The sequence below is a fragment of the Fukomys damarensis genome, unplaced genomic scaffold (assembly GCF_012274545.1).
Source record: "Fukomys damarensis isolate Sample0158 unplaced genomic scaffold, DMR_v1.0_HiC HiC_scaffold_30, whole genome shotgun sequence".
Classification (NCBI taxonomy): domain Eukaryota; kingdom Metazoa; phylum Chordata; class Mammalia; order Rodentia; family Bathyergidae; genus Fukomys; species Fukomys damarensis.
In genome coordinates, this window is record NW_022900942.1 from 65,620,422 (window position 1) to 65,646,166 (window position 25,745).

Below are 25,745 nucleotides of genomic sequence, written 5' to 3' on the forward strand. Positions count from 1 at the left end.
AAAATACGGAGACTTCCTTCATTCCTCTGGAGTGGCTCTTCACAACCTGGCCTCAGCTTTTCACTTGGTATGAATTCCCTGAATAACAAACCCAAATGCTTATTGCAGTCCCAAATTGGTTTTCTAAAGCCAAATAAGAATAATCTTGAAGAGCTATAACTCTGTTATCTCTCAATAAAAATGAAGGCATTTTTCCCCGTGCTTTTATTAAACAGGACCTTTTTAAAGTAGGCTGTTTTTTTCTAATTTACAAATTCACAAAATAATATAAAAAGAAATGTGTATCTGTAGAATGATCCCTTGTCTTAATTATGACATTGACATTTCAGGTGAGAAGTAACGTAATGCCAGGCTAGTTTAGCCTTTCTCCTTCATGAACCCAATGAATTCATAAAGATAAATGTCATAAACAGACATCAGCGCTCATACAGTCCACAATACATGGAATTTCATTTTGATCTGGCAAGAGGTATTGCTTGGAAACATTTTTAAGATTATTATATAATTTCAGAAAAATTTTTTTAATTTTAGCTTTTCAGCTGATGTAATATTTCCTTTATTCTCATATGATTTTTCTTCCTCTCTCTTTTTTGTTTTCTGAATCACATTTGTTTTTAGGACTGTATCTCTATCAGATATACTTAAATCTGCTCTTTCCTTCCATCCCCCCATCTTTGGTTATTATCAATCCATGAATTCTAAGCCTTTGGGGGAAAATATTTATCAGTCCATATCCATAATCTCAGGCAATTATTATTATATTCTGAGATTTTTTTTTTTTTTTGTACCAGGGATTGAACTTGGGAACTTGGGCTCATGAGGCAGGTGGTAACACCACTGAACTAAATCCCTGGCCTCAGATTTCTTTAAAAAGGCGAGGTGTCAGAACTGGAAGTCAGAAAGGCAATATTCACAACAGCCCAGCTTGGGTTCCCAAAGACTCCATGGTGCTTGGTAAGAACTCAGAGCCCTCGTGACAGAAAACCACAAGGTGACACAGCATGTGCCACACTCCTTTTTAGACTTACGCTTGGTCACATCATGACAGGTCCCCAGGATATGCAGAGCGCAAAGTGCTAGAGCATGCCTGGGACTTAGAACCACGAAGCCAGCAGGCAGGACACTGCCATACACCAAAGTTCAACTTGGAGATGTGGGTAGAAGGTCAATAGATCGCTGGCAGGTGGATAGTTTTGCTAATTATGCTGTTGTCCCAAGTGCCACAGAGTAGGCAGACGGTGCTGATGAAAACCCAGCGTGGCTGTCTCTGGTTCTCGAGAACTGGCTGTTGAGAATAAATCACTGACCTATGAACACTGCTCTTAGGAGGGCCCAGGAGCAACACCAAGCCATTGTTTACTTAGAAATGCCCTGAAGAGTTGGAGGGCAGTGAAGGTTCTGGGGAAAGGGGAAAGATACTGATAAATTAATCTGCCTCACCATCCGTGGTTCTACCTGCTGTACTTAAGTCCTAAACTAGTGTGTGATCCCAGTCTTTCTAGGACAATGAATGGTTATAAAACACTAAAATAAAAGTCATTAGCTAGCAGAAACTTGAGAGATCCGTTCAGAAATTTGTGAGAATATAGAGGCACAGTGAAGGTTAATGGACATTAATGAAATATTTATTTCTAAAATACAACAATTTAAAGCTTCTGGAAATGGGCGTTAGGACAAGGAGCAAATAAACACCTATTCAAGAGAAATCTATGAAAACATGAGAAAGGTGGGTGGCTGCCCAAGCTGAGCCCTGTTCCCACTCTCTGCTCAGCCAAACACTGCACACTGCTGCAGCCAGAAACACAGGGTTTGCTTTCCTCCAGCTCCATCATTTTCTTCTTTGGAGCCACAGGACCTCAGCATTTCCTAGCCTGCCACCGGCTACCTGTTGCTGGGGTCAAGTCATAGGCAAGGGTGATCACTTGTCTTCTACCCAAACCTCACCCGTAGGACCAAGGCTCTACTTCGTACCCAACAAGCTGATAATTCTGGGGTCCTGATCCACCCTGCCCCTCTTCCTACAGTGGTAGATTTCTGTGCTAGAATCAGCTGAGGGACCTCAGGCTGCATCCTCTGATCTTCTAACCTCTCCCTTCAACCCTCCCATCCACTGAGCCTTCAGTCTCTAGAGCAGAGGTACCAGTTTGCCCTTATCCCTTCAAGCTTCAGAACACACTGGCTTAAAGAATGTACTTGGGAGAAGAAGTGGGCTACCAAGCAGATAGCTCTTCCTCTCTTCCCAAGGAACTGCACTTCCTTTGCAGCAGAGCATGGAGAAGTTTAAGACTAAGGGCACATTCAAGAACAACAGTCAGTGGTTAGCCAGTGGAGAAGAGGTCAAGACACAGACTAAACTGCTATGCCCCCAGCATTGTTGGCAACAGCAGGACAATAAGACAGCTGTGTAAATGGTTAGGGAAAGAGAAATAGAGCTCTATCAAAATGACTGTCACCCTAGTGTTATTTTATAAATTAAGATGTATGTGGTCTTAGCACCACAACAAAAGTAAAAAACCTAAGAGTGGCAAAGTCATTAAGGGAATTTACCAGGAACCTTTGCAGAAGGTCCCGATCTCCTGCTGGGTGCTATAGTGTAAGGCAAGAACAAAGACTCAGAGATAGAATCAAAGTGAAATGGGGAACTGAGATGGTCAGAGCTGAGCAAGCAAAGACCCCGAAATAGCCAGAACCACAGATATTTATTGGTGACACAGTCATTGTTAATTGGGGTAAGGGAGGTATGTGTGGATGCTAGAGATAAGTTGCTGATGCAGGCAAGGTTTGTAAAAAAAAAAAGGGACAAACAGTCTTGCTTTAGGAACAGAACAGAGCAGATGTAGGTTGTGGTTAATGATTGACATGTCTTTATAGTTAAGAAGGTTTCAGTTCTGGGAACAGAATTCGGGTAAGAATCACTGACCTCTGCTGTTGTGTTATCTGACATCAGAGCCCCAAGACTTCATGGGCCATTTCTCGGGTCTCTGCTGTGGCCATTGGCAGGGGGACAATGCTAATGTGTGCCATCCCAATGTCCCTATGAGTCACACGGGCTTGGATCAGACTCGCTTTTTAAAATACGCCAATTATGGGGTTAACTCTTTACAGTTTGCACTGCTTATAGCCTGCTTTGGGCATAATCAACAGGGTGGTCTCTGCCAGGAATTAAAGTACTATGCTAGAAAATACTTACTGTAAAAGGAAACAGTGCAGGAGGTTATAGTTTGTGATCTGTCACCCAGAGTTTATGTGTTGGAAGCTTGTGGCAATTTTAAAAGGAAGTGGAACCTTTGAGAGGTGGTTCTTAGTGAATAAATGCATCACTGGGCATGTGCCCTGGGAAGGGACCTCGGTCATACTCTCACTTCCTGTCTGTTCATATTATTTCTTCCTTCCTCTCCTGCGCATACCCACCATGGTGATGCCAGCTGCCAAAAGATCTTTCCATAGCCAGATGTTTTTGCCAAGCCTTGAACCTCAAGAACTATAAACTAAAATCCTCTTTTCTTTATAAAGTTCCATCTATGGCATTCCCTTATGGTAACAGAAAACAGACTAATACAAAGAACAAAAGACATAGGCATGAAGAAAGCAAAAAGAAAAAAATGGCAGATATATAGCCAACTATGTCAAAGATAGAAGTAGATGGAAGTTAAAGTGTGAAAAAGACGTGGCGATCTGTCTGAAAAATAGACAAGAAATCAAGAATACTAGAATGACTCTATTGGTATCAGTTAAAATAGATGTTAAAATTTCTAGAGATAAATAGGGATATATCTGAGATACACATATCATATGCATATGTGTACCTAAAACAGCTTCAGAATACATGAAACAAAACTGATATCTTTGCAGAGAGGAATTGACTACTCAACAATAATAACACTTGGAGACTTTAGTGTCCCATTTTCAACAATGGATAGAACAACTAGGCAGAAAGTCAACAAGAAATTAGAAGACATGAGCAGCACTGCAGACCACCTAGACCTAGGAATCTTACAACACTGCACCCAATAGCAACAGGATATACCTTCTTCTTAGGGAACCTGTGACATTTCGCAGAATATACTGTATGTTAGTTCATAAAATAGACCCCAAGAACTCTAAAATGTTATAAAATAATGCAAAGGATGTTCTGTACCCACAACAGAATGAAATCAAAATGTGGTAGCAGGGGGAAAAATGGGACATCCACACATTTGCAGACATTAAACAACAAATTTCAAAATAACTAAGGCATCAAAGAACAAATCATAAGGGTAATCAGAAAACATCCTGAGATGAATTAAAGGTCCAACATACCAAAACTTAAGGGATAAAGCTAAAACAGAGCTTAACAGAATTTATAGTTGAGGATGCCTACATTAAGGAAAAAGAAAGATCTCAGATCAAGAGCCTAAACTTACACCTCATGACCCTGGAAAAGAAGGAGTAAATAAAACCCAAAGCAAGCAGGAGGAAAGGAATAGTAAAGATCAGGTCAGAAGTTAATGAAATAGAGAATAGCATCGATGAAACCTAAAGCTTGTTCTTTGAAAAGGTCCAGAAAATTGACAAATCTTTCCAAAGATCACTCCATCAATGGGACAAAGCTAAAATTACTAGGATCAGAAATGAGAGAGAAACTATTACTACTGACCTTACAGAAATAGAAAGGTTCATAATGTCATGTTGTAATCAACTGTATACCACAAATCAGATAAGCTAGATAAAATGGACAAATTTGTAGAAAGGCAAAAAAAAAAAAAAAAAAAAAGATTTAAGACTCAAACTGACACCAGAAAAACAGACATTCCAAATAACTCTAAGACGTGAAGTGGTTTAAAAATGATCACAAAAACTACTCAAAAAAGAAAAGCTTAGAACCCTATAGCTCACTGCCTAATTCTACTAAACACTTAGAGAAGAATTTATAGTCATTCATTTTATAGTAACTCATTTTATGAGACCATTATTACAATGCAAAATCCAAACAGAGATATCAGTGAAAGAAAAATGAATACTAATTTTCTTAGGGGTATGGACACAAACATGCTCAGAAAAGCAATAACAAATTGAAGGCAGGGCACACACAGGAAAACGGAGTTACAAGCATGACCAAGAATTTATTTCAAGGTTTCCAAGTTGCTTCAATGTCTGAAAATCACTTAGCATATACATCATATTGCTAGACTAAAACCCAAAAAATCATATGACTACAGGTACAGAAAGTGCATTCAGTAAATCTTAACACCCTTTCAGACAAGCATCTTCAGTCACATGGAACAGAAGGAAACTTCTTCAAAATGATAAAGGTCATATATGAAAAATCCTCAGGAAACATCATGCCTGTGTTGAAAGACTGGATACTTTCCCCTCTTGGATCAGGCACAAGACCAGGATGTCTGCTCTTACCATTTCTATTCAGCACTGTATTTAAGGGTAGAGCCAGGGCAATAAGCCAAGCAAAAAAATAAAAAAATAAAAAAAAAACACATTCACTGTAGAAAGGAGGAAGAGATGCCATTTTCATTGACAGATAACACCAGCATGTAGATAGAAAATCCTAAGAAATCCACCACCACATACCACACACACACACACACATTCACACAATTAGAAATCATGTTTATCAAGGTTATAGGATAAAAGTTCATTGTACAAACATTAATTACATATCTATACACTTGAACAATATGCAAATGAGATTAAGAAAACAATTCCATTTACTCTAGCATCCTAGAAACAAATACTTAGAACAAAGTTAAATGAATGAAGTGTACAAGTTATACTTGGAAAAACTACAAAACCATTGAAAGAAATTAGTGATGATTAGAATCATCTTTGTAGACAAGGAGCCTTAACATTTGAATCCTTCTGAATTGATCTACAGAATTAACACAGCACTAATCAGAGTCCCAGCCAACAGCTTTATAGAAATTGACAAGCTAATTCTAAAATTCACATAGAAATGTGGAGGACTCAGAATAGCATAAACTATCTTGTAACAGAGGAATAAAGTAGGACTTACACCTCCCAACTTCAAAACTTACTGCAAAGCAACATTAATCAAGCCCCAAGGAGAGACACTTAGATCAGTGGAATAGGAAAGAGCCCAGAAATAAAGACATGCATCTCTGCCAATTATTCCCAACAAGGGTGTCAAGACCGCCCAGGGGAGAAAGAAGTCTTTTCAATCAGTGATGATGGGAAAACTGAATGCCACGTGGAAAATGATGAGGTTGGACTTTACGTTATGCTGTATGTACAGTTTAACTCAAAATGGATCAAGGACCTACGCATAAGAGCCACAACTAAAAAATACCTTGGAACGAAACACAGGGACAAATCTTTGTGATGTTGGATTTGAGAAGGATATAACACTAAAAGCTTTGATGTGACACTAAAAGCATAAGAAACAAAGAACAAGTAGATCAACTGGGTTTCATCAAAATTAAAAATTTTTGAGCTTTGAAAGATGCTGTCAAGAGTGAAAGACAATCAACAGAATCAAAGCAAAGATTTGCAAAGTGTATTTCTGATAAGGTATCTGTGCCCAAAACATATAAACAATTCTTACAAGTCAACATGGCCTAGCAATTTCTCTCCTAGGTATATACCCAAAAGAAATAGAAACAGAAACTTTTACATAAATGTTTATAGGAGTATTATATTTCCAGGAGTATCATAGCCATGAGGTAGAAGCAATCCAAATGGCCACCAACATTTGGATGGAAGCGTAAAGAATACACAGAATATGATATTGCCATACACTGTAAAACTATGCCCAGGAAAGGAATACTTTTTTGGAATATGATTGGCCAGAACAAAGGATTAACATACTGATACATACTATAGCACACATGACTTTTAACAAGATAGTGCTAAATAAAAGGATGCAGGTTGAATATGATCCTATTCACATGAAATTTCCAGAATGCAGAAACATAGAAAAAAAGAAAGAAAGTAAGGGAATTGCTAGGATTAGATGTGAAGGTTAAAGGGGTAGAAGGCACATAGCTAAAGAATGTAAGTTTTCTTTTTAGGTGATAAAATACTCTGAAATAGATTGCATTGATAGTTACATTATGTTTAGATATTACATGTGTCTAAAAATATTGAATTGTATATTTTAAATAAATTAATTGTATCATATACAAATTATATCTCAGCAAAGCCAGTGTTTAAAAAGCTTGCCATGAGTTTAATGCGCTACTAAACAGTGTGCATGAAAATATTTCCATATTCCAATTTCGCAAATGGGAAACCTGCGACTTTCTGAGGGGAGTGACACAGGGCCTCACTATGTAGTTCATGCTGGCCTTACACTCACTGTGTAGCCGAGGCTGATCTTTAATTCATGGCAATCCTCCTGCCTCAGCCTCCTGAGTGCGGGGGCTATAGGTGTGTTCAATCACACCTGGCCGAGAAAACTGAGACTTTAAATCCCCAGGTCACATCACCAGGAAGGGCCAGAGCAGGCGCTAGAACAGGAAACCTGAACCCCAGTTCTAAGCCAATCTATACCTCTTGGATTCTACTCTACATTGAGTGACCAGCTTGTCCACAGAAGAAGCCATTTATTTCTCAAAATATAAATATTTCTTTCTCCCCGATAGTCACAGGAACTATGTGAACTGGGAAAATTTCAAAGTATTCTTTTGCATGGTAGCACAGGTAAGGCCACCTGCCTAAACCGAGGTGAGCAGGCTGTAGCCAAGACTCAAGCACGTAGACCTGGTGCAATCTTCATACTACACAGAGACTTAACTCCGTGCCAGAGAAGTGACATCTCCAAGCCAGTGAAAATATCCCTGCCAGTGAACAATGGATCGTTTGGTTTGTTTATGATTCCTGGGCTCAGTTTAGTGGACCACTCAACTCCCAGGACCCACCCGCCTCAAAAGCTGCAATTTGCAAAGCGTGATTAGGATTAGATTCCTGTCAGAGGTATTGCATTCTGAGCCTGCACTCCTTCAGCACTCATTAATTTAGCTGAATTGCAGATTAGTTTAAAAAGTACGTTAATGGTGAAATAACCCCTTTCAGAAGGGCAGTTGTACAAATTCCATCAGTACTTTTTCAGAGAATAAAATGCTCAACAAGATTTTCCTTCAGAGATTTCTGCCACCTGGGCCTAGGCAGGCAGGATGGACTTGCAGCTCCTTGCAGTCGCTCAGCCTTCCAAAGCTCCTAGGTTTTCTTCAGAACCACTCAGCATGGTGAGCCAGCCCTGAGGCTGCAGGAATAGACCAAGTTGTGTCAGGACACTGTTTTTCTGGGGGGATGCAGATGGGGTTTCTTTATCCTCCCTTCCCATCCACATACTGTATCCTCTCTAAGGAGGAAAAGAGAGCCCTCATCTGAGAGCAGCAAAGCCAAGACTCCTCTTGGTTCTTCCTAAGTCTTAGGCAAGAATTCCTTTTGTTCTGGGCCAGGGTTCAAAGTGCAAAGCGTGCATCGCTGTGTAAAGACCATGTATCATGAGTGTGAGCAGAAGAGTGTAAGAACTGAATTCAAGGACCAAATGTCAGAAGAGCCCCATGTGAAATCCTGGGCAACTTATGATGGTGGATTTTGTGGGGACACCTTTCCTTGTATGGAAAAGCAGCTATGACATCATCACCTCAGTGATGTGCCTGGGATCGCTGGAATACCCCGCGGAATCAGTCTTCTGAGAAGAGAGGTGGGATAGCTGCAGAAAGCTGACGGTTCACCTGTTAAAAGACGGAGTTGGAGGACCACTTGGCATCTCCTCTGCAAAGTCCATCCTCCAACTGCTGGTTTGCCCAATTTCCCATCTTAGACTGCCCATGAATCCCTACTTGTGCAAGCCCAAAACATCTTGCTCTTTTTTGTTTTGTTTCGTTTTTTGAGACAGAACCTTTTGATGTAGCCCAGGCTGGCCTCAAACCCATAGCAGTCCTCCTGCTTCAGCCTTCTGAGTGCTGAGATTAGAGGCATCTGCCACCATGCAGAGCTGCAAAAATTCTTTAGGCTGCTGAAAACAAAAAAAAAAAGCTGTTCATTTCAACATTAGCCAAGGTTCATGGAAAAGAAGTGCCAAACAGCCTTTTAGTACCTGTTCCTCTGAGCTCAGACAGGAACCCATCTTGCTAGGCTGGGTCGGTTAGGAAAGACACAGCAATCTGGTTCTTTCAGCTCTGTCTCGGATTTCTGGAAATGTTTTTAACACAGCTTATCTAGACTGCAGCTGACACAGGCCAGTGATTCACTTTGGGCTGACAAAGTGATCTCTTGAGGATAATAATCGCTTTAGTCCATGGTGGTAGAATTGTTACTCACTGTCTGTGACACACATAAAAAAATCAACTTAGGAACAAACATAAGTATGCAAACAGTCAGGAGGAAGATTCTAAGGCAGCCACTGCTTTTCCTGTATAATCTTAGGTAGTGTTGTGGTTTGTGTCTAGATGTCCACCTACGGCCTTACAGTCATGGACGAGATCTTCCTTTGGAAGGTGACTGGATTGCGTGGACTTAGAGTTGACCCGCTGTTAGGAGCTGCTGTTAGGAAGTGAGGACTGATTGGAAGAGGCAGGTCACTGGGGTTGTGGCCTGGAAGCTTAGCTCGCCCTTCCTGGCTCCTCCCTTGAGCGCTCTCTCTCTCTCTCTCTGCTTCCTGCCTGCCATGCCATGAGCATCTCTCCTTTGCCAGGTCCCTCTGCCATGTGGTCCTGCCTTAGAGCCAGCTGTTATGGACTGAAAGCTACAGACTGTGAGCCAAAATAAATCTTCCCTTCCTCATGTTGTGCGTGTTGACTGTTGTGATGCAGTGGTGAAGAAAGTGACTGAGACAGGCAGACAACGTGACGATGATACAGTGAGTGACATAACTTACAGCTAAATGGCCACTGCCCTCTCAGGTTTTGTAGCCTGAGAGTGAGAGTGCATTCCTAGGCCTTCTACACATCCTGACATCATCCAACTTATTTCCCCGAGGAATCACATCAGCCTCACCTACCTCCACCTCTCCCCTGGGAGTCGTCACCTCTCCCCTCGGAGTCTCAGGGAAGCAGAGCCCGCCCGCCAAAGCCCTTTGAGGCATCTTTGAGGCTCTTCCTGAGCAAAGAGGGGTCCCATTAAACTCAGGCTCGGGGGCCAGCTGTGTCTGTGGACGAGGTGCAGGAGTGGGAGGGCCTGAGGTTGGCAGGGAGAGATGTGAGCTCAATTCGGGGCAGTTATTTGGAGTTAAGCTTATTCTGACCAAGCTTTGCTCTTCTATCTGGCACCAGTCATGACAATGCTGACTTTAAACCGTCTTCTCTGTCACTGTTAGATTCACAGAAACAGAAAGTGATGGGGTTATGGGGAGGGAGGAACGGGAGTTACTGTTCCTTGGGTGTGGAGTCTCGGGTGTGGAGTCTCAGGTGTGCACTCTGAAACCGCTCTGGCCAGAGGTGGTGGTGGTGGTAGTACAGCAAAAAGAACGTCTTGACTGCCACACAACTGTACAGTTACATAGGGTGAAGGTCGCGAATCTTACCAGGGCATTGGAAAAATACGGTGAATGTTTAAATTTTAAAGATTTTATCATGGAAAAAGTAACATTGCCACGCATGCTCCTCAAACCACCCACCTCAGTTGGAGCACACGCATCCCATGGTTCCGGCCACTTTCTGCAGCAGCTCTGGAGTCCTCTTTCCTGAGTGTCATTGGATGCACTGTCCTGGCTGCTGCTGTGTCCTGAATGGATTCAAGACGTTTCCCTAAGGTGCTTGAGGACACAGCGTGATGTTTTTAGGAGTTGCCTGTCTCTTGGCTGGTAGCCAGCAGCAGCATTAGCTGTATTTTTTATCACACTTTGTAAAGGCAGGAAAGACGACTCCCAGAACTGCTTCAGGAAGTGGCAAGAACCATGGGATTAGAGTATTTGAAGTGAGAGGGAAAATTCTGAGGGGGATGAATGGCGATGTGTCTTTTACTGTAATAATTTTTAAAATTTAAACATCAATATATATGTGTTTTTACCATATTTTTTGAAATGGGGAAAACATTCTCATACCCTGCTCCCAAGTGCTGGGAAGCTTCTCCTTGATCATATGTGTAAACATCACTTTCAATGACTTAAGAGAGCCCAGAGTCGGGAATGCTCCACAGGAGACTTCACTGCATGGTGTGGGCTTTGGTGCTGTGTTTGGTTCCCTACACCATCGCCTTCCCCATCTCTCTTTCCTTCCCGGTGCTCCCTCCCTAGGAGCCAGGAGTAACTGGCCCCACTGGCTCCACCTCCACCAGCCGCCCTAGGGGAAGCCGCAGAGAAGTTTGGAGTTGTCCTGATCTTACCGGAAGGGTGTGGGTTGGGTTAGTTCTGAAGTGAAGAACTAGGACACCCCTTTGATTGTGCGTTGAGCTGTGTTCTTCCCTCTAATTCTGTTTATTCATTAATCCACCAAATATTTATCAAGTATCTGTTACATCCCAGGCACTGTTTTAAGCACTTTAGCCAGTCTCGAGTAAAATTGTCATTTTTATCTCTCTACCTGTCCAGTTTCTGGGTCTCATTCTTCATTGGGGAAGGGGGAAAAAATGGGGAAGGGAAAAAACAGAGTGTTGCACACAGATTCTCCTGAAGCCTCTGCAATTAATTGTGTTCTAATCTTCTCAGTATATCAGGATAAAAATGGGGAAGGGAAAAAACAGAGTGTTGCACACAGATTCTCCTGAAGCCTCTGCAATTAATATATTGTGTTCTAATCTTCTCAGTATATCAGGGCTAGATATCGGATTCTCAATATATTACAGCTTCGAGTCAGCGCTGTCCCATGATCTTCCTTTCCAGATTCTGAAAAATGCCAGAAATATGGAAATTTAGAAAGGAAGGCTAGAGAATAAGAAGAACAATAAAAGCAATCTAAAATTAGGAGAGACCGATATTGCCATGCTTAGAGGTTAGAGCTACCAGAAATCGACGAAAGGGGCAAGATTAGCCAGCTGCAGAAATCACCCCAGGAAATAAGCCACTCCAGGGGTGACTCACAGACATACTGCTCACAATCTGGGGGTGCTCTCTGAGTCCCACCAAGCGGTCTGGCATGCTTCCCTAAAAGGGAAGCCTTCAATTTAAAATGTAACTAGTGGAAGATGAGCAGTAATTCAAGAAATTGCAAACCATCCTAAGGAAACGAGAGGTTTTAGACAACAGACAAAGGAATGGAAAATGAGTAGTGTTGAAGAATTTGCCAGTGTATTCTCACACTCTCTAGGTGAAGAAATGCTCTCATTTTAAAGACCTCTACAGGATCGCTTATGAATACTCCTAGGACTGGGAAGAAGAAACCATGTTGTTCCGTAGTTGGAGGCCACTGGTCACAGCCAAGTCTGTCTGTCCCTATTCCACACTCACTGGCAAGCTCCCTATCTCGCTGCTGGCAAAGCATCAGCTCCCATTGGAACAGCCCGATGGTCGGTGCAGATGAGGCCCACAGTCATCCTCCTAAATCGATCCCCAGGATAATTGGTGAAAGGGAACCCTCAATTCCAAAGCATTCTTAGCGAGTGGGATCAAATGAATGGATCCTCCAGGGCCTGCTCATCTTAGATCTGTTATGAAATCAATATACATGCTATGTGTTCCCTGTGGTGCTCTCATCCAGGCTCAAGAAGATGAAGCCAAGGGACACAAGTCAATTTTCTCTTCGTTTTTGTCATGCCCTCCATGTCGTTCTCTCCCATTCATTCAGGCTCCAAATCTTACAAACAGCCCTTTCATTCTCTGTCCACACCACATCCTAATATACTCCTGAGGATTCAATAAGCCTCCGAACGTTGATGTGTCAGAAACTTAATTCCCAGCACAACAGTGTCGCGCAGTGGGACCTTTCGGAGGAGGAGGCAGCGGGGCCCCGAGGGCTCTGCCTTCAGGAACAGGCTGATGCTGCAATGCGCAGCTTGTCTGCTGCCCGGAAGTGTGCTGGTGATACAGGGCATGTGTCCACACCCTCTCTGTCCCTTGCACACGTACGCTCTCCGGTCCTTCTGCCTTCCTGGGGTGGAGCAGCGAGAAGGCCCCTGCCAGCTGCGGGCTCCTCTCTTAGCCTCCTGAAATGTCAAGGATGAATTTGTGTTCGTTGTAAATCGCCAAGTCCCGGGTCTTGTATGGCAGCCCAGAAGGACCAGGAGATGCTGTAATTAAGCTCCAAGGATTTTTCCTTCTTCTCCTTCTTCCTGAGTCTGCACCCTGAGGAAACCCTAACTTGGTGGTACCAACATATTTAAAAGTACTGCTTGATGTGATTACTTAGGCCGTTGTCTGTGCTCTCTAAAACTATTCATTTTTTCCCCCTAAGACTCCCTCACCTCAATCAGAGCGTAAGACAGGAGTCACTCAGAATCTCTGTGGGAATTCTTCATAGAAAAACAGCAAGCAGCAAAGACAATAAATGCCTGATTCTTAAGTCCCAGACGTCCTGGTCTTGGAGTGATACAGAGAGTTTCGAATACACATGCATGGCTTCCTCACCTAGACTAGGGGAAAATTCGAATCTCCAAGCTGGAAAGAAGGGCAGTGAGTAAAGAGGTTGACAGAGAAAAAGAAACAGAGTTAAACACGGATATGAGGAGAGAGTAACCTGCCTTCTGCCCCCTCACGCTGGGTTCTGGGAAAAGACGTAACAGATCCCCTTACTGAAGGGTAGGACTCAAGGAAAGAAAGTTCTGATGGGCTGGGACTGCAGACAGCTGGCAGCAAAAGCTGGAGAGAGCCTGCCCCTCCACACCATCCTGCCACCACTGAGAAGAAGCTGCAGATGAAACTGCTGGTGTGGTTCACATTCGGGGGCCTCCTAGAAACAATTCACTCAGCGTCCAGGGGCCGGGTGGTGTGCAGTCTTTGAAGCTCCTGTGGTGGGGCCAGGGATTTCACTTAGCAGTTCCACTGCCGGCCTCGCAAGCACAAGGACCCAAGTTCAATCCCCAGTACCAAACAACAACAACAACAACAAAACCTTCCATGGTTCTCGGCGGGAGACAGTGGTATCTGTAAGAGGGCCCTCTCTGGGGTCTCCTGGAGAACACAAGGAGTTCCTCCGAAGGACCTGTGTGCACTGGGGTCTCTGCTACCCGGGCTGCCACACCTCTAGGAACCACTGTCCCATAGCGGGTACAAGACACACAGGTGAGTGACTTTGGGAATAGGTTCATCAAAGCTCACAGAAGGCTGAAACAGGAGGCCACCTCCCCCTGCCCTCCCACTCCACCTCCTCTGCATGGGCCAAACTCAAAACCCTCAAAAAACAGACTTGGACTTGGTTTACCTAAAAGTAACTACAGTTCATTCTCTGCAGGAAATAGAACAGAGAATTAGCACCAGATATTTAGATCCATTCTAGGACCATTATGGTCTTCTTTGTGCTGTTGCACACTTGATTAGGACCTTTAAAATTTGTACCTGCTGCCCTCAATGAGCAAAACATCTTTTTAATGAGCTCCCTGTGTCCGTCTTACATATTTCTGCCAAATGAATCTTGCTAAACGCCTGCTTTAACAATACATTCCATGGCTCCCTGTTGCTTGCTGAATGAAGCCCAAACCCTCCATTCCCAGGCACCGCGAGGGCTCCACACCACGTGCTCCCCAGCTGCATCCTGCAGCCGTCTTCAGTGTGAGCCCTGCCTCTGTGAAGCCAGAACTCCAAGTTCCAGCCCCTGGCCACCATCTCCTATAATCACCCCCCACCACGTCTGAAACGTTTATCTTACTTCTTCCTTTGGTCTAAATCATAACTAAGCTCAGTCATTCAATGAGTGGCTTTTTCATTCCATCCTCACCATGTTCTTAGCACACAATCCATTTGCGAGCTCCTATGTCCTATGGCGAAAAGATGGAAACGAGGCTGGGAGGGCAGAGAGCCACGGACAAGAAATAGAGAAAACAGTGAGCAGAGAAATCACACCTGTTCGAGGATACCTGAATGGAGGGGCAGGCGCAAGCTGAGTGCCCCATGTTCTTACCTCCTAAAATATTTATAGTCGGTATGATTTTGAATGAAATTGATACCTCTACCTAGATAATACGTATAATCTGTCTGTGTATACCGTTTTGCATCAGCTGGCTCACAACCTTCCTATTGGAATGGCTCACACATGTGATTGAAGTCTCTTGAGTTAAAGCTGCCATCTGCGTGAGTGGCAGGGCTTGTAGGCCTCTGATACTGGCTGAGTGAGTAGCATCACCTTTACTAATGGGGATACAGGCAGACTGGGGCTCTGGATCTCAGCCTTGACCTTTCTGTGACGCTCAGGGCCATTTACTTCTCAGTTATGAGTTTCTAGGAAACAAAATATCTAAGGTAACATTTGTGCAGACACCCAGAGTTAACAAGGACAATTTACAGAAGCTGGACATAATAACAACAAGAAGAGAGAAAGTGGTAAACATGGAAGAGAGAATGAGGAGCCAGAGGACTAAAACAAATCCAAGCAGATGGTTCACACAGATGTATCGAACCCGGGACCTCACGCGGCTGGACGAGGGCTCTTCCCCTGGACCACGTGCTCCATTGTTATTGGAGGCTCTGGTCCTCGGGTCACTGCGGAAGGGGCCGGGTTTTCTAGGCAAGATGTTGAGCCTCTGGCATTACAAGTTGGGAAACGGAAATCTGTTTTCCAGTAGATCAAATAAATGGTATTTAAATGCAGTTAAATTCTCTCAGGATGAGTTCAAGTAAATTTTGAGTTAAATGGGCTCTTGCTTGCCAGTTTGTGTACAGAGCGAAGTTTTGTAGTATTGTTCTAGGTGAGGAACACTACATTGGAAGTAAACGTCTATAAGTTGATTTAGAACATAAATCGGTCTCTACTTCAGGAATTATCTGAATTTCTTTTGCAGTAGTTTCAGAGCCTAGGAAAAAACTACACCAGGGCAGGCATTTGATAAATATGTAATGGGAGAGAAAAGTGAATGTGTGCAGGTATTTGTTTTTTAATTCACTGGCTAGGAACAGTCATAATTTGTATGTGGGATGGAAAATGCTTGCATTGTTTAATAATAATCACAGAGAGTACAAGCATAGCATTGTCACTGCACACTAAAATGATCATGAGTGTCCTCACAGCAGGGCAGTGGTTACCTCACGTCCCTGTGTCCTCTTGAAAGCCACGGAGAGGACAAACTGACATGATTCAGCACAGGGAAGCAAAATGGCCAAAGAATCTTGGGGATAAAATGGATTTCTGAGTCTATGGCTCTTGTTGCCAAAGTATGTAACATTTCCCACTCTGAAATCATACTTGATTCATTCATTCCTTCATTTAGTTTTTTCTTCCTCAATTTATCCAGCCAGTGACTGGTTTACTACCACTGCTGGAACCAATACCACCAGCTCAGTGGCTTAAACGACGTGAAGGCCCTGGCTGAATTATGTGGGTTGGAAGTACAGATGGAGGTCAGGGTGTAGCTGGCTGCGCTGTCATCCGGAAGGAACCCTAAGTATATCGGTGGTTCTCCGTAGGTTACTTTACAGTTTATCAGGCATATTTTTCGTTATGGAGTCATGAACAGTACACAGAAATTGTATGCAAATACCCGGCAGGGATATGACCCACGTTTCTAATTCATCGCTCAGCCTTCCAAGGTGTGAGGAAGTGAGAATTCTTAACACTCCGCTGCTGGTGAGAGGTAAATTGTTGCATTTCTGGAGGGTGATTTGGCAACAAATAGAAAGCCTTAAAATATGCAGATTCTTTCGACACATAAAATGCCCTTCTAGGAATTTTTCTTTTAAAATGATGGTTAGGGATGAAGCATTTTATTGCAAAGATATCCAAGACAGCATAATAGATGAGAGTAAAAAGATTAATGTCATGTAAATAGACCAGAGATTAGCGAGATAAATTATGCTTCTTTCATACAGGAAAATGTTGTTTTATGATAAAGTTCTCACCCGGCTTTGGTAGTGTGACCTCATACGAGACTTGTGTCTGCAAGTCTAGGCCCACGCTGGAGGAGCTAGAACAGTCTCAAGTTTTTCTCCATGCCCAATAAATGTAGGAGCAGGAAAAACTTCTGCATGGGGAATCCAGGCCCAATTTCCAGGGGCCCAGCAGGCAGCAGGGAGCATGGCTTCCCTGTGCTTGACTATAGCACAGTGGCAGTGAAAGACCTTAGACTTTGGGAGGTTCTCATAACTCCATAGCAACATAGGTTACCTGCCCAGGGGTCCCAAGAAGTCACATGCCCAGCTTTCCTGCAGAAAGGTCTGTGAGAGAGCGAATCCATTCAAGCCCCCTGGAAGTTTCAGATGCAAGCCTAAGTTAGGAAAATTGCAAACTGACTGAGTTTCGTTTTGCTATAGGGAGATGGAAAGAAACACACATTAAGTTCAATGATAATGAAGTTTCAATTCTTGCATATCTGAGATTTCTACTTATAATGTATGAGCAGAGAGAAATAGATATGCTTTCACTGCCATAGTGGCTGTCTCTCGGTGTTACCATTACAAGTGATCCTAATTTTATTTTGACATTGTCTATCACTTCTATCTGTTAAAATAACAGGGTATGAGTTTCATAGGTAGGGGAAACACTGTAAATCTGTATTTTTGGTATCTTACCCTAAGGGGCTTTCAGAACCTGCCCTGCCAAACAGGTAATTCCACCCCAGTTACTGTGTTGAGGTGAGAAAGTATGTGTGTGTGCGTGGAGAGGAGGACCCTGTGATCAGCAGGTGTCTGTCTGCCGTGGCTACCAGCCTCCATTGGCTGCCACTCACCCCGCGGTTCCGTGGGTACATCGTGCTTTCAGTACCCCTTACATCTCTCCTGTTTCTGTCGGAGCAGTAAGCATGCACCTTATTTTATTACTGATTTTAATAATTTGGGTCCTCTCCCTCCCTCGCTTGCTTCTTCTCTCTCTCTCTTTCTTTCTCTCGCTAAAGTTTTGTCGATTTTGTGTAACTTTCCAAAACACTAATTCTTTGTCTTGTAGTTTCCTCTAGTTTTAAAATTTTGTCTCACCTGCTACTGCTCTAATACTTATTCTTCCTCCACTTGTTTCTTTTTCTAGTTTCTTAAAGCGGAAGCTTCGGTTACTAATTCCAGATCTTTCTTATTTTAAATATACATACTTACAAGCTATATTTGCCTTAATACATGATCTTAGCTGCATGTCACAAGTTTTGAATGTTGTAATTTAACTTCTCCTTCAACTAAATACATTTTCTAATTTCCCATGTGGTTTTTTTTTCTTTTACTCGCTGATCATCTAGGAATGTTTTTGAAAATTTTTACATATTCATGAATTTTTCCGCTGTTTTCTTCTCATGATGTTGGTTATAATTCCATTATAAATGGAGAACATATTATGTGTGGTATTAATCATTTTGGGATTACTGAGTGTTAGGGACCTGACTCTGCCATCACAGGCTGCATCTTCCTGGTGCTTCTTGGCTCTTAAAATGACCTCATGCTCTCTTCTTTAGTTTCCCTCCCCACAAGGCCACAGCGGTCCCAAGAGGTTAAACCTGTTTCTGCAGAACCGAACCCATAAAGGACAACCTGGCCCGTGATAGGTTAAAGGTAGCCCACTCCTCACACATAAGCAGTAGCCCAGCCCCAAACTGATAAAAGGACCTTCCTCTCTTTGTTCCTCTCCCTCTCTTCCTTCTCCCCTCTCTCCCTGACCTGCCTTCCCTAATAAAATCTCCTGTGGGACCTCTCAGTGTGTGGCCTAGCAGTTGAGCGTCGCAGTGCCTCTACACTGAGTCTTGCTTTACAACTCAGTACAAGGTCTACCCGGGGAAGGTCACATGCTCACTTCAGAAGAAGTACGTGTACCTGCTTCACTGCTGGAATCATCTACCCATGTTCTTCAGACCCAGGTGGCTGATAATATCTCACAAGTCTTCAGCTCCTTCTTAATTCTCTGCCTTTTTTCTATCTACTATTAAAAGCAGGATAGAGAAGACTCCTACCTGGGTTGTCTACATCACTCTTCAGTCATGCCAGTGTTGGCTTCATATGTGTTGGGTCTCTGCTTTAGGGTCCGTGCACATTTTACAATTTTTATATCTTCCTGACGTAGGACCCTGTTATCACTGTGAAGCAAATCACTTTCACTCAGACGGTTTTTAACTTAAAGTCCACTCTGTGTGCTTTTCCTATAAACAGAGCCCAGCAGTCTTCTCATTACTGTTTACCTGGTACATCTTTCTTTATTCTTTTACATTCTGCATGTTCATAAAGGTTGTCTTTTGTGAGCAAATGAGAATCAAATCATGATTTTTATCCATTCTGCCTTTATCTGTCTAATTAGCTTGTTTAATCTAGTTAATATAATTACTGACAAGATCTACTATTAACTCGATGTTAGAGAACAGACACTTGCTCTAATATACTTTCAATTCCCTTTACCTTCCTTTGTGCCATAGTTGTCACTTATATTACATCTTTATACATTGTAAATCCATCAACACAATTACAGTATGCCTTGCCTTTGAGACACATAAGAAAAACAAAAAGTACATGTACACTGTCTTTTATGTTCACCTGTGCAGTCACCTTTACTGATACTCTTTATTTCTTCATGCAGATTCAAATAACCATCCAGTGTACTTTCATCTCAGCCTGTATAACCTTTAGTTTTTCTTGTAGGGTAGAAAAATGTGTTGTCAATAAATATTCAATTTTTATCTGTTTGGGATTTTTTTTTCTCCTTGTCTTTTTCTGGAATTCCCATTGAGCATATGTTTGTCTTTTCATTCTGTGGGTCTCAGGCTCTGTTTATTGCTCTGTTTTGTTTTTCTTTCTCTTCATTAAACTCTACAATCTCCAGCATGCTGGTTCTTTTTGCTGTCAGTTCAAATTTGTGGTGGGCTATCTCTAATAAACTTCTCAGCCCATTTATTGTACTTTCTAACTCTAGAGTTTCTATTTGATTCTTCCTTTTTTTAAAAAAGTGACTTAGCTGGGTATGGTAGTGCACACATTTAATCTCAGCATTTGGGAGGCTGAGGCAGGAGGATTGCCACAAGTTCAAGGCCAGCCAGAAATACACAGTAAGACTATGTCTCAAAATATCAAAATAAGTAAATGAGTAACTTTGTCTCTTGAGACATAGCTGCCATACTCTTCTTTGATTCTTTAGTTGACATTGTACCCTTTAGTTCTGGGAACTAAAGTAAGTAATGTAAGTGTTTAGCTAGTATGGCAAATACGTGGGACCTCTTGGGCTTTATTTCTGCATGTGACTCTCCTTCCAGTTCATCTGCATGTTTTACCATGTTGTCTAAAACTGAGATGTTTATATAATATAATGTGCTAAGAACAGAACACTGGAAATAAGACTGCCGCCCAGATTTGCTGCTAATACCAAGGCTTTGTTGTTGTTGATGTTTTGCTGTTTGTTTTGTGACTCTCCTGGACTTATGCAGTACAGTCTTTGTCCGTTGCACTGAAGCAGCCACTGAAGTCTTTGCTTGATTAGTTTAGCATCAGATGAAATTGTCTGGAGAGTCTCCTGAGTAGCTGGAAGCAACATATCCTCCACCCTTCGCCCAGGGGCCCTATGTGCATGCGCGTATTTAAAACTCTCCTTAGCATTCCTCTCCCGCCTGTTGCACCTGCACAGGCAGACCGCCCTGCCCTTGTGACTGGCCTGCAGCATCTCCAGGAATGGGAAAAAACTTTTCAAAGCCCCCTTGGGACTCATTTCTCAGATTTTCCTCTTAACTTTTTGTCCAGGCTTTTGTTTGCCCTAACAGGTAGTGCTGCTGGGGCAGACATGTTAGCAACCATTTGCTGCTGGTATTTTTTAAACCCTGGGGGCTCTGAGTCAGGCCAAGTCATGGCAATGCCCTGGGAATGGAACTGTTCCGGGAGCTGAGGGACGGGTCAGATAGGAACAACTCTCTGGAGGGGGACTGGAAGAGAGGCTTCAGACCCATTCCTCCTCCTCAAAGTGACTAGAGTTGAAGTTGCTGTGGAGTCGGGAGAGGAATGGGACTAGGCCAAGTTTAAAGGCAGGGATCTGACTATTCTCACCACAATGCTGCAGATTTTACAGAAGAAACAAGCCTCAGATTGTTACAAATCTACGATTAATTTTCAGGCTTCTGAAGAAGTTGACTTAGCAGTTTTGTGAGCCTTTTTATTGTTTTTATACAGGTAGAGATCTGTGGAGGTCCTCACTCAACCCTTCCATGGTTCCCCTCACCATGGTCTCTCTCCAGTGGCTCTGTTTTATGGGCACCTGGGGCTGGTTTTGATCCGGTGTAGTAAACACACAGACATGGAAATGTTTGTCACACAGGAAGCAGTTTATACAGTCCCCTGGGAGCAGGAAGCCTAGCACACTGTGTAGGGCCACTTGGGGGAGCAGGAGGGTGAGTCTGGAGACAGGAGGAGAGTGCAAGGCAACAGTCTACACCGATTTGCACGGGAGGGCAAGGTCCCCGCGTTGTTAGGATTAGCTAGTCTGAATGCTTTCAGGGCTCTGGAGCACACTGGCTATTCCCAGTCGGTTGATGCCCAGGCCTGAGGTGTTTGGGGCAGAGCAACAGTGTGATAGCCCAAGAGAGAAGTGGCCCGGGGTGTGGGCCCTGGACTGGAGGTGTGCTTGCAGGGGAGTTGCTCATCTCTCCTGGAAGTGCATGGCCCGAGGATCGGCCCTGCAGGTATCATAGCATCAGACATGTAGACTGAGAACCCAACCCCAACGTAATCTCTCTAGCTGCCAGGACATTGTGGAGAAAGAGAGGTAGGTGGCCACCCCTCTCTGTGTGCTTCACACAGCTTCTTGGGGATCCTTGGGGAGCCCAGGCAGACCCAGGACGTGGAGAGCAGGACTGGGCCTTATGTCCCTTTCCGCGGGGCAGTACGCATCCCCTCTTGAGAGAGCACCCCTTCCCTGTGACTTCCATCGTACGTCTACATCTTATATGCAGAGCCCGGATCACTGGTGAGCCCTGAAACTAATTCCTTTTCCTCTAGAGGTGGGGGTTTAATCCGCCAGGAGACGAAGGAAACTTATTTGTTTTGTCCTTGTAATACAGCAAAAGAAGGGAAAAGAGGGAAGGAAAAAAAAAATACAAACAGTTCAGGTTTTATATAAAATCTTAACATTTGTGTCCCATGACATAGACACACAGTGTTTTGTCTTTTGGATTAGTTGATGATTTCAAAGTTTTAGCACAAGTAAAGTTGTGTCCTCCGAAGAAATCATGGTGTAAAGAAAACAAGCACTTAATAGGAAAGCATCCTTCGTGAACGTAGTGGAAATGGGGTGTAAGTTGAGTTACGCCTGCTGTGTCACACACGTGGGAGAGGAGGGAGTAGAGAACTGTGGATGGCAGCCTGGAGGCAGCCAGTCCACCCAGTGTTAGGTTTGTGGTCTTCTCGGCAACTGTCACCTGAGTCAGGCCTTCAGGATGTACCTGTCCTGAAGGGAGCATCGTTCTGCAGCCAGAAGCACCTGTGTGAGTTCCAGCTCTGCTTCCAGTAAGGAGCAAAGGCGCTCTCAGGGCCAATTTGGTAACTCTGAGCCTCCGTACCAAAGACCATGGGCGACCCAACATGCAACATCTTTAGAGATGCAGCTGCCAGCACATTCTCTGTTTAAACCCAGGAGAAGCTTCTCTCTGATGTATGGCCACGCTCGGGGATTTTCCTGTGTGTTGCTGTGACCTCTCACCGCACACGAGGTCTGCAGCTTTGCGGCTGATGGAGTGGCAGGGAGTAGACCCCGAGTCCAGGTGAGGAAGAGGTGGAATGGCTATCAGACAGTCACTGTGAGCTGACGGTTCAGGCTAGGCTGTTCCAGCTGGGGCCTTTTAGTTCTGATTAAAAAGATCACAGAGGCAAAATACTTAGATCCCTCCTAAGGGGCTCACTGGCTTAAGAACCGTTCTGGTAAAACAAGAAAGATGAACTACACTCCATTTCTGATGAGTGGCCCTGACTCTGGGTGAATGATGAGGCCTGGCTTTGGTCACACAGGGCACTGATTAGATGTTTCATGTGGGAACAGTGCGTGACATATCTAATTACCATCTTCATGCATATTACTCTATGGAAACAACGGCAGACATATTCATGCCTATCGTGAATTTCTTAGCAGAAAATCGGATAAAATATGGAGAATGTTTAAAAAATACATATATCTAAGGCAGAGCAAAATTTATAATTGGTACAATTAATATAATTTTAATTGTGAGAACATAAGAAATATAAGGCAGACTTGTGAACAGTCTGCTCCTCACCGTCACACTGTTTGTGAGCTCCCACACGTACGGCTGTGTTTGGAATGCTCCTACCTCCTCGGTTACTCCCACACCGCAGAGAGGGCCCTTGCCTTAGCCACGAGGTGGTTGTTGGAGGGATTACCAGACCCCAGAAGGGCCAAGTGGAAATGGGACTGAGTGTCTTTTAAACTCATTCTTGCTTCTCATTATGTAAGTTTTCCATCTGGGCATTAGAATTTGGTGGAGACTTTTGGGTGGAGACTGGAACTGAAATAAAAGGATAGCTTGTTGACCAGATAATGATGAAAATCAGATCATTTGAAAAATTGGTATCAAATTTTTAAGATGGGCTTCCTGCCTCCCTCTGAAATGCAAATGCTTATTAAAGTAAGGGGCAAATACATCTTACTCCATGGATATGAAATGTTAATTAAATGATTTTCTGTTATTAGACATATTTTATATTTCCAGGCTTACCCTACTAAAAATGAACACTATGATGCCTAGCCGTGATTATTACTTTCTAAAAGTCCTTTCTTTTTGAGAATATTAATAAAAATATTTCTATTATGAATATGACATTTGTTAAATGTAGAACTTTAGGAAATTTGCCCAGGAATAAAGTGGAAATGAGAAATTGTTCATAACACCACCACTTTTATGATTTGGGTTTTGGCACACCTACTTTCGGAATGCAGGGTATTTATGTAAGATGGGTGAGTTCTTGTGATATTCAACAGGTTTTAAATTATAGATACAAGGTAGGTAAAATTCCTCATAATTGGTAGGCTTCCTTTATTTAAATTTTAGCAAATATTTAAATTATATCCATAAAAGTCATCTCTCTGTATTTCATCTCTCTACCTCCCTATGTCCCTGAAGCCTAGTTAAATTTTATTTTAGATGTGGTTTATAGTGTTTGGAAGGACAAGCGCCCTGAATAGAAAGCAGATACACATTAAATAACAAAGGCCTGCTTATGAAGGTCCTGCAAGGGGTTCTAAGATTCCCTGGGCAAAGGTAGGTAATAGGAACCCTCAGAACCTGTCTGACCAGGCCCAGGGTTTCCCACGGGCCCCCAGGGGCCCACAGCCCCTGAGGTTTTCCCATGGCCCGTACCCCTGGCTCAGGGTAACCCCAGTAACAGCTGGAGGTAATTGGCTATCACTCCTCTCTGCAGATCAAACGATGCTCGTGCTCCTCTTCCCTTCAGCAAAATGGCCATAAAGGGAAATTGGGCCTAACTTATCTACTAGGAATTTTGAAAGTAAATAATGAAGAAGCTAAGGGAAAATTAATAGATCCAATTAATTTGAACCTACAAAATAAAATCTAACAGTTTCACAACAATGGCAAATGAGCCATTTCGGGGTGGGGAAGTGGGCTGTGCTATTTGGTGCTCTTAAGGATATTTTATTAGCACAAAAAAATCTTTTTGGAATAAATAAATAGACCTATTCCCGAATGGTTCAGCACTGCACTAGTCAGCTTTTCATACCTTTAACCAAACACGGCTTAGAGAAAAACAACATAGAGGAGAGAAGGCTTATTTTGGTCCATGGTTTCACGAGGCTTCCACCCGTGGCCAGCTGGTGCAGCCTCCGCAGGCGAGGGGAGGCGAACCCCGCAGCGGGAGGACGAGGCGAGGAAAGGGCTTCACCCCAGGCGGTAGGACGCAGAGAGGAGGGGGAAGGCAGGAGCAGACCCACACAGCCCCCAGGGTCGCACTCGGGACCTCTTCTGCACCTCCTGATAATGCCATCAACTCGGTCGCATCCACAAGCCGTCCCCGTCGCTGGCGCCCCCCTGAGCTTCGCTGCCTGAGTCTTTGAGGGGCGCTACATCTTGAAACCATAACAAGCAGTGACAGCGATCTCATTTTAAATTTTACAAGGTTCGAGGTGGAGGAGAACTTCCCGGAACACCCCGCTCGGAGTTGTACGTCAGGCTCTGGGCAACCAGCGGGCTGAGCCAAGGGAAACCGTGGGAAGATCGCTGCAGCGGAAAGACCGCACCGCAAGAGCCCGGTGGCTACGAACCCGAGGACTGGGGAGCGGAGGGCTGAAAGGGGCTCGCTGGGTCCCCATGGACGATGGCTGGCGTCTTTACTGTGCATCCTGTCAAATGCTTCCGCGCGTGGTTTTCAGATCGTTGTCCAACGCTCCAAAAGTACACCCGCGATTTCCATGTGGAGAAACCGACATTTGGAAAGCGTGATGTCCCTGGAATCAGAGAGCTGGTGGAGGCAGAGAAACCCTTGACAGTCTCCAGGTGCAAGGCCCAGTTGTAATCCAAGAAGAACTGGACGCAGAGCTGCAGGCTCCCTGGCTTTGCTCTGGCCTCACGCTTACCGCAACAGACATTGCTAATGCGGTTTTTAGACATAATTGGAAATGATATTAGGAAATAAATACCAAAATATTAACGTGTCCCGGGGACGCGGTACGATTGTAATAAAGTAGTCTCCCTTCTTGTGTGTGTGGGAGGGTACGTTTGTGACAGAAAAATTAGTACAGATTTCTTTTTCCTCCAATTGTTTCAGCCCAACCAATTCCCTTGCTTAAGCCCGAATT

General features: G+C 43.6%; 1 protein-coding gene across 3 annotated transcripts in view; it reads left to right on the forward strand.

The window, feature by feature from the left end:
• Positions 1-25,521, forward strand: part of LOC104872400 — a 49,175-nt gene extending 23,654 nt beyond the window's left edge. For 2 of the 3 annotated variants that reach the window (XM_010638665.1, XM_010638664.1), the window contains exon 2: positions 25,067-25,521. In XM_010638665.1, coding sequence (XP_010636967.1) covers positions 25,067-25,389 — 323 coding nt within the window. In that variant the 3' untranslated portion in view covers positions 25,390-25,521. Of the gene's footprint in view, positions 1-22,618; positions 22,684-25,066 lie in introns of those variants that run through there. The other variant, XR_783146.2, reaches the window with a different exon arrangement.
• Positions 25,522-25,745: the final 224 nt, after the last annotated feature.